Source organism: Zea mays, chromosome 1 (assembly GCF_902167145.1).
Source record: "Zea mays cultivar B73 chromosome 1, Zm-B73-REFERENCE-NAM-5.0, whole genome shotgun sequence".
Taxonomy (NCBI): domain Eukaryota; kingdom Viridiplantae; phylum Streptophyta; class Magnoliopsida; order Poales; family Poaceae; genus Zea; species Zea mays.
Genome location: NC_050096.1, coordinates 209092921 through 209101558, shown reverse-complemented (window position 1 = coordinate 209101558; position 8638 = coordinate 209092921). Strand labels below are relative to the sequence as shown.

At 48.7% G+C, this 8638-nt stretch overlaps 2 protein-coding genes across 5 annotated transcripts; one reads left to right on the top strand and one right to left on the bottom strand.

Annotated features, from left to right (window-relative positions):
- The first annotated feature begins 353 nt into the window (after positions 1 to 353).
- Positions 354 to 1573, top strand: LOC100383045 (uncharacterized). The gene is made up of 2 exons (NM_001357101.1): positions 354 to 659; positions 748 to 1573. The coding sequence occupies exons 1-2, from the start codon at positions 414 to 416 to the stop codon at positions 1501 to 1503; spliced, it is 1002 nt and encodes a 333-aa protein (NP_001344030.1). The 5' UTR covers positions 354 to 413; the 3' UTR covers positions 1504 to 1573.
- Positions 1574 to 2196: 623 nt separating this feature from the next.
- LOC100284858 (signal peptide peptidase-like 3) lies at positions 2197 to 7214 on the bottom strand. Of its 4 annotated transcripts, none has more exons than NM_001413145.1 (5): positions 6668 to 7214; positions 6446 to 6530; positions 5267 to 6128; positions 2792 to 2995; positions 2197 to 2607 (listed from the first exon to the last, which is right to left on the bottom strand). In NM_001413145.1, the coding sequence occupies exons 3-5, from the start codon at positions 6062 to 6064 to the stop codon at positions 2491 to 2493; spliced, it is 1119 nt and encodes a 372-aa protein (NP_001400074.1). In that variant the 5' UTR covers positions 6065 to 6128; positions 6446 to 6530; positions 6668 to 7214; the 3' UTR covers positions 2197 to 2490. The 4 variants fall into 4 exon arrangements, with proteins under 4 accessions (NP_001400074.1, NP_001400076.1, NP_001400075.1 ...); NM_001413147.1 differs by having other exon boundaries at positions 6695 to 7214; NM_001413146.1 differs by having other exon boundaries at positions 6446 to 6521; positions 6695 to 7214.
- Between the last annotated feature and the right edge of the window lie 1424 nt (positions 7215 to 8638).

Here is an 8638-nt window from a genome sequence, read left to right as displayed (position 1 = left end):
ACGCTTTAGAGTTCCTTGTTGGAGACGTAGGAGACCTGACCGTTCCCTACATTTAACGGACAGAACCCTTTACAGGACCTTATTGGAGGCAGTCTTAGTCCTTCAAACCAAACGCGGCCTTACACCCCTATCAACAGTCACGCGGGACAAACCGGATTTATGGATTGTGGTCACTGGCAGTTGGCAGCACTACACAGTACACGCGTGACGCGTGCATCCAATACGTCATGCAAACATACAAATGCAAACGAGGAACACGCCCAGCTCCGTTGTCGTGTGCTCGCCGTGCCTCGCCACTGCCATGCTATAAAATCTTAGGAGCGGGCGGCACCTCGTTTTCCATTGCCTATCAACCGCTACTCACGCCGTACTGTCTGATCGGCAACACCTCGTGTACACGTAGGCCCGGAGATATGGCGGCATCGCCGGTGGCCATCGGCACGGCGGTGTTCCAGCGGGGGCCACTCCGCGTGGAGGCGAGGCACGTCGACTACAGCCAGGTCCCCAGCGTGCCCAAGCCGCTCATGGTGGTCGCCCCCACCGACGCCGGCGTCTACCCCGTGGCCGTCTTCCTGCACGGCTGCAACACGGTCAACAGCTGGTATGAGAGCCTCCTGTCGCACGTCGCGTCCCACGGGTTCATCGCCGTGGCGCCCCAGGTTCGTCTCCGTCGTCGTCATCGTGCAAGCATCGATCGTGTGCATGCATGTTTCCGTTCTTTTGCTGAGCTCTGAAAACACATCACAGCTCTACTGCGTGACGCTCAACATGAACGACTTGAAGGACATCGACGCCACCAGGCAGGTCACCGCCTGGCTCGCCGACAAGCAGCAAGGCCTGGCGCACGTGCTCGCCAACATCCTCCAGCTCCACGGCGTGAGGCCGGACCTCTCCAGGCTGGCGCTGGCCGGCCACAGCCGCGGCGGCGACACGGCCTTCGCCGTGGCACTCGGGCTCGGACCCGCCGCCTCGGACGACGACGACAACAACGCAGACGCAGGCACATCGCCGGCGGCGTTGCCACTCAAGTTCTCCGCGCTGATCGGCGTGGACCCCGTGGCGGGGCTATCCAAGCAGGCGCAGGTGGAGCCGAAGGTGCTGACCTTCCGGCCCCGGTCCCTCGACCCGGGGATGCCGGCGCTGGTCGTCGGCACGGGGCTCGGCCCCAAGCACGTGGGCGGGCCGCCGTGCGCCCCCGCGGGCGTCAACCACGCCGAGTTCTACGACGAGTGCGCGCCGCCGCGGTACCACGTCGTGCTGAGGGACTACGGGCACATGGACATGCTGGACGACGACGGCGTGCCCTACGTCATCAACAACTGCATGTGCATGAGGAACACCAAGGACACCAAGGACCTCGCCAGGAGGGCCATCGGGGGAGCCGTGGTGGCGTTCCTCAGGGCCACGCTGGAGGACGACGACGAGGATCTCAAGGTCGTGCTCGAGAACCGCCCTGGCCTCTCGCCGGCGGTGCTGGACCCAGTTGGGCATGACTTGGCTTGAATAGCAAGGCTGGCGGAGTGTGCTACATTGTCGCTCCTTATTTACACACACATACCACATGTTTCTTTTCCATTTTGTCCTCGATCGTGTCATGTCCCACTTGCCACAACTGTCCAGTCCGCTGGTGTCCAATGAATAGCAAGGATGTGACACTATTCGCGCGCTTCCAAAATCAAATCCGTACAGGTCGACGTAGATTGCTCTGGTACATACATAGTTGTTAGAAAACTACTAAATTAATTAATAGCTGGTTTAGTTGGATTGAGGTAGCTAACACTAATGGCTATTTGAGAGGTACACTAACAATTACTTGGTCACCCGTTCTAAATGTTCTAAATCTCTCAACTATTTTTATCTATTACCTATTAGTTTTAGTTTTAGAGGTTTAGAAGAGAGCTTTAGGCTCGGTCTAGCACATCTGAATCTTACTTAAACCCTACCAGAAGGTAGACGTAGCCACTATTTCCAGCTCTATATATCTCTCGTCCATCTCTTTTACAAGCACGCTTTTAAGGAGTCATTAGATAGAGCTACTTTATTTTATCATGTTTGACATAAAACAACTTCAAACAACTTCTAAAGCTGATGAAGAAGCTATATATGTCACAAGACAGATATGGCCGTTGCATTATCGGTATAGCAGCAGCCACGGCACTGCCTTGCGATCAAGCAGTTGTTGAGACAAGAGAACCTATTGGTAAAAAAAGCTGAAATGCATTGAACTGAACCTTTCTATTACAAACAGTTACATGATTCACGATGGGCAACTGCTTAGTACTGTCTCCGTTCTTTTTTATTTGTCGCGGTCTAGTTTAAAAATGAACTAGTGGGCAACAAATATTTGAGAACGGAGATAGTAGCTCACATGCATGAATAGAACACTCAGCTTATAAATACTCCCTTTCAGTATGAGCTCAAGTAATGTTTAATAATTAATTAAGATTCAATCCCGGTGAGCTCAGATCCTTCTTATTGTCCACTTGGATCTCAGACCTCCAACAAACGAGCTTTGTCGTTCAGAATAGTTCCAGACCCTTCCCATAGCTCCCACAGCTCATTCCGGAACCATGACAAGTACATGACAGGCCCCAGTGTTGACGGCACCTGAAAGCCACAAACGGTCAGAATAAACAGCAACCACCATGCTATACAAATCCCACCATAGCTTGAAACTTTGGTATACCATGAAACATGTAGCCAAGTCAGAGAAGCATAATTTAGCAGAATGAAAAAAAAAGGCAATGACGTCCAGATCCAAAACCTGACTGTATAATCTGACAACACTTACCAGGTACAGTAAGGCTGGTTGGGGAGACTGAGACAAGATCCCGGCAGCTAGTGCAGCTACCAAGCCAATACCATACCCTGTTAGAGCATACCACACATAATTCCGCCGTCTCAGGGGAGACACGTCTGATGGAACAACGTTCACATCCTTTAACTTCCGGTTATCAAAAAAGAGTACCAGAGCTAGAAGCATCCCTGGAATGGCCTGCGGGAAGAAACAAGAATCTAGGTGATTAAATTCAAATCATCAGCGGTACAAGTGAATTTTACTCAAAAGCGCGAGCAAAGTTGATAAGTTACAGACTAGGCAGAAAGACTCAAATCACTATGATGCAGTCATGCTGCTTTTGAAAAATAAAATTCCTATGAGGTGAATACACGAATCATCAATAACCAGCAGCAGGTGAACTGTATATTGTAACCACATGAGTACACGATACATAGCGCTCATTAGTGTCATTGGATAGTTTTTAGGCTTAAAAACTTGCAAGACCAGGCATACTTTTGCTATTTATAATGTCACAGCTGTTATTTGGTCTGTTTCATCTCTGAACTGAGAACTATGGAGAAGCAACATGCAGTAAGGAAGCAGATTTTCCCAATTAGTAGGGATGCAAGTTTCCTCTTTGGGTCATTGGATTGACCCGAAACTCATCAAAATGAACATACAGATTTCAAAGCGAGAAAAATAGAATGTAAATGAACTAAAGGCATGTTTGGATACATGGAGCTAACAATTAGCCCATGTTTTTTAAATACCAATTTGAATGACTAAACATGGGCTAATTCTGAGCTATTAGAGCTAATGATTGTTAATCGGTGGTTAGAGTACATTAGTCCTTATTAGCCCATATTTAATCTATTTTTTGCAAAATGGTTCAATTTTTAGCTGTGATCCAAACAGGCCCTAATTGTTCTCCACTTCTTGCAGCTACCAGCTAACATGCTTTGCCTAAGGTTAGCTGTCGCATAGGCATCAACCAAACAGGCTCTTGACAGTGACCCAGAGCTACAAAATGGGTACCCACTTGCATCCTGACCAATTAGATATAGATGTGCACAGTACTTAAGTGCATGTGCATTCCTGTAAACCAAAACTTAATCGTTATCAAGGTCCTCAGAGAAGTGTGCAGTGCATAGGCTTGCTGCCTTGATAAACTATGATTTGACAAAAAGTGACAGAAATTGAACAGTGGAACTTGAGTACAATCTAGAGTAACTTCTTGAGAGAAATCCATGTGCCATTGAATGATTCAACAATGCCAGAAAAGCCACTGAAAATTTGGTTTAGACATGAGTGCCATCAAATTTATTTTTACATTCTACAGGTTCCACTACCGTCTATAGGTGGTGAAACAGCAATTATCTCCAGCGTAAAAAGATGTTTCTGCCCTTGCTTCACAAGTATGTCCAGCAAGATTCACATTCTATGTGTACCACTACATGAGTTATGTCAACGCTGTTATTTTGGCTGATATAAATGCATAGACAATACTTATTTCTAGTTATTTTGACTGATCTCTCTCATCTAAATACATAGACATTAGTGGCGTATATATCATATAAATGCACATAAAATGAGACGAGCAAATTTTATAGATATAGCTATAACCAAGTCTAACATACACTGATATAACCACGTCGAATATAGGATGGCATATCCAAGACGAACATGTCAAACTCTTACTTAGAAGTGTCTGTGCTCTAACCCCTTGAGCTGCCACCGCCGCCGGTCAGGATCCATGCTGATGCCTAGGGTTACAATGAGGGACCACGCATGCACAGGATGCTAGGCTTGCCCACCCCACATGTCACCGAAATGACCAAGGGCAAGATTGTTGTGAAAAAAAGGAAAATTTAAGTGGGGTTGATGGCAGGTAGACTAACAGTGTTGACAATAGTAGCACGTATAGAACCAATTTTTTTCTCCATGGCACTCATGTCATAACACTATAACAGATTTTTTCAGTGGTCTACCATGCAATTGTTGAATCATTCAATGGTACACACAGAACTTTCCTCTACCCTCTTTCTTTGATATGGCCTATCTTTGCATGTCAATTGCATTTACATAGCTTAGAATGTTAATTCACATGTCATTTGGTCTTATTCTGAAACAAAATAGAGTTTATACACATAGACAATACAGATGATATGGAGCTCAGCAAACGTTGAGGCATTAAAAGTAGAAGCGCTCAAGGCTACTTACTCTATAGAGAGTTTAAGGACTAACAGCAGACATCGTAAAAATAAAAGGACAAAAGAGGACAGATCTAATGCTAGTGGCTCCCACATGAGTGGGGTCTAGGTAAAGAATAACCAAGGCAAGCCTTACCCCTGCATTTTTCAGAGAGGCTGCGTCGAACCCAGGACCTTTGGCTCAGTGAGAAGGCTTCTCACCACTGCGCCAGGAAAAGAGGACTAAAACCAAAATAAAAGCATGAAATATTGCAAGAATACAATTTATTGTGCTTACCATGTCTCCAAGGCCAAGCATCATGTAATCACCAGGATTGCTTCCTGGAACAATCCCACCCAACAAATTCCTAGGAAATACAAGCTTGACTGGAAGCTCCAGCTTCTTTGTAATCAATTGCAACCCAGGCAGGCTGAGCTTATTTGCTACTGTGTGAACAGGATTAGATGCCTTCTGGGTGGCAACAGAAACCATGACATTTGCTCCAAAGAACCTTTCTGAGAAGAACACCCAGAAAATATCATACACAAACAAGCAGGCAAGAAGCAGTGCACAGATCTTTATGTTGGGAAGCCTCACATGGCTGACAAACGCTATACATATGGAAATCCCCAGTAGGTTATTTAGCATCCAATGCCCTGAAACCAACCAAGCTAAGACTGTGGCTATGCAGAAGAGCATCAGCAAACCTTGCAACCGTGTAAATGACTTCGAACAACATCTGGACATGAATGGGTCCATTAGATTGAATCGTGCCTTAAGATAGGTGATGTGTGGAGACAGGCAAAAGAACAGTGCCAATGCTGAGGCCACAGCAGTAAAAGCTGTCACGAGATGTGAAACAGACGAGAACAAGTAGAACATCAGCAACAGACTGCACGAGCTTGCAAGGGGAATCATTAGAGCCTGCGAACGATCCAATGTAATGGAAGCCTCTGAAAAATCCAAGTTTCTCTCCATCTCCTTGCCATAGTCCAGAGCTCGTGATGCTGATGCATAGGCCACAGAAATGGCTGTGGCAATGAGGGCAACTGATGCCGGGTCGAGCAAGTAGGTCAGCTTCCACAAGGATTCCATCCTATGGAAAACTAATAGCAGTCCACTCTTATTCTATGTTTTGACTTACGCAGATATCTTCCACCTGCCATACCAAAACATCAAACAACAAGCATCAGGATAGCTAATATACATATGACGCACAATTAACCCTTCCGATTTCTTTATTGCTTCCTTCCTATTAATCATTGTGAAACCTACCTAAACAAAGCACTCTAGTATGAGGAGAAAGATTGGCTTTGCAGCAAGGATGAGAAATTTACTGAAAATTTAACTCTCTGGTAATAAAATTCAGCGTGGGGACATAGGGGTTCGGTATTTTTATTTGGCAAAAAATAAACAGCATCTGGTGCAATTTTTTAATGGTAATCATACAGCATGATACAACAGAAGCGTTCGAACCTGGTGGATGCGCCGCACCTTGGGTAGTCCAATGGAGGGCGGACAACCCAGACGGATCTTACGCAAGCTGAGGAACCTGTTGGACCTATGGATGGATTAGAATAATACTACAACAAATACGATACGAAATAGACATGACCGGCAAGGTAAAGAATTTGGGAAGAGAGAAAGGAATTTTCCCCAGAACAAAACAAACTACTGGAAGAAGGGAACCTATCCTACCTAGAAGGGAAGTTTTGAGTTCCTCACCGAAGAAGGAAGAAATAAATCTAATTTTCGTTGGATCTCCACGTCTTCCCACGTCACGGCACTGTGCAAAACCAGTAGAGGCGGCGCAGGGGAAAGGTTAGGCCTGGCAGAAAAGACTTATGTGGTTGAGTGGAAGTAGGCGTGCGAGATGGCCGTCGTGGTCAGACGAAGAGGATCGGTCTGCCTGGGGTTGACTAGAGGTGGGATCGGAGTCAGCGGCCGGCTGCGGCTTCCCTCTTACGGTCGTTTCCGCCTGGCTGGCCGGATGGGGTGTGGGCGGCTGGCCGGCCTTTCCGCCCCTGGGTTAGCCGCGGGGGCGGCCGAGCCAGGAGGCTGGCGGCGCGCCGGGGGGCCCTTGCGGATTGCGCTTGCGCCAGTGGATGTCGCGCCGCGTGGGCGGCTGCTAGGTTGCGCCTCGGCACTGTCGAGGGACGGTCGGACGGAGGGAGAAGAACGGGGTTGGGGGATGGCGGATGGCCGGATGGGGGCCGATGAAAATCGGACGCATACAGGGTATCATATCCTAATCTGTACTAACTATTAACACCTCAGTGTAGACTGGCCCCGCCAAACAACAACCCGCACGCGTCCGTGATACGCCCGCCGCGAACCCGCCGAAACCTGCCCGCCGCGAACCTCCTGCCGCTGCAATTCGCCCATCCGCCGCGAATCCGCTCCCACAACCCGCAACGCCCGCCATTTCCTCCGCCTTTCCTTCTGCCTCTCCCGCATGTGCTCCCTCCCCACGCCCCGTCTCGCACTCTCGCCACACCTCACCGCCGACGGAGGAGCAGCAGGGGGAGACCGGATTGGAGGGCCCGCAGGAGGCGGAGCCCATGATGCCTACGTCCGTGGGGAACCAGCTGCAGCGGCTGGTCGAGTGCCCGCCAACGCCGCGGAAGCCGATGTGTGCGCCTCCGCTGCCGTCGACGCCCGCCAACAAGCGCAGCAGAATTTCGTGGCGCAAGGGTTCTTCTCCGACGACTTGCGGCGTCCTTCGGCGCTTCCTCGGCGCTCGTTGATCGCTGATGAACGGCTGTCGATCGGCTTGGGTGGCGGTAGACTTCGGGTCCTTCACCTGTTCGACGAAAGGCGTGTCCGAATTTTCTTCCAGATCGAAACTGTGGTGCTCTGGTTTCGCAAGCGTATGATGGCTCAGTTGGATTTGTTTGAGTCCGATTTGGTGCCGGGCTGGCGGCGCAGTTCCTTGGGCGAGCCACGACATCGGCTCACGGCGAGGCACGCTACGACGGGAATGGCGACATCTTCGATGAGCAGCCCGTCTTTGACGAGGGGCCTGTGTTCGTTGAGGAGCCTCTCATCGATCTAGAGTCGAGCGGCTTCGAGAGCTGTGCGCCCTTCAACTGTTCTTTGTATTGCTTGAGTCATGTCGTCAATGTTATGGCATCGAAGGTTGCTACCCTGGACGAGGTGCCTCCTGCTGCTGTGATTTGGGGTGGAGACTCGCTGGATGGACATGGCTTGCAAGGTGTTTCGTTGGAGAAGTTAGTTGAGATGCCATTTCAAGATGAGCAGTCGAGGGTGAATCCAGTGGGGTCAATTGGAGCTGCAGATGAAGTGTTCGATGAATTGTCTGAAGATGTGATTTGTAATGAGAACATGCTACATGACTTCAATTCACATAATGATTTGCGGCAACAATTAGCTAATGATAAAGTGTTCCATGCAAGGTCTGGCAATGAGATCCGGGATGAGGAAACTGGACATGATGATTTGTTGGATCAGCTAGCATCAAATGGGACTGATGTCTCAGCCAGTGAGCAACATTGTTTTGCTGTATCTGATGACTCTTCTTAGGAATGCACTAGAGCTCAAGCTGAAATAATAGAAGAAGAAAAGCCACCAAAAGCATATGAGAATCATGTTCTTGATGACAGACAGCTTCAGCCTCCTGTTCTAGAAGCGTCTCCTGCTTGCAGTACA

Bases quoted from the DNA above. Each gene is read 5' to 3' on its own strand.
- LOC100383045 (NM_001357101.1), top strand. From the start codon at position 414: ATGGCGGCATCGCCGGTGGCCATCGGCACGGCGGTGTTCCAGCGGGGG. The intron at 660-747 runs GTTCGTCTCCGT...AACACATCACAG, and splicing joins TCATCGCCGTGGCGCCCCAG to CTCTACTGCGTGACGCTCAA.
- LOC100284858 (NM_001413145.1), bottom strand. From the start codon at position 6,064: ATGGAATCCTTGTGGAAGCTGACCTACTTGCTCGACCCGGCATCAGTT. The intron at 2,996-5,266 runs GTAAGCACAATA...TTCTTCCCGCAG, and splicing joins TGCTTGGCCTTGGAGACATG to GCCATTCCAGGGATGCTTCT. The intron at 2,608-2,791 runs GTAAGTGTTGTC...TGTGGCTTTCAG, and splicing joins AACCAGCCTTACTGTACCTG to GTGCCGTCAACACTGGGGCC.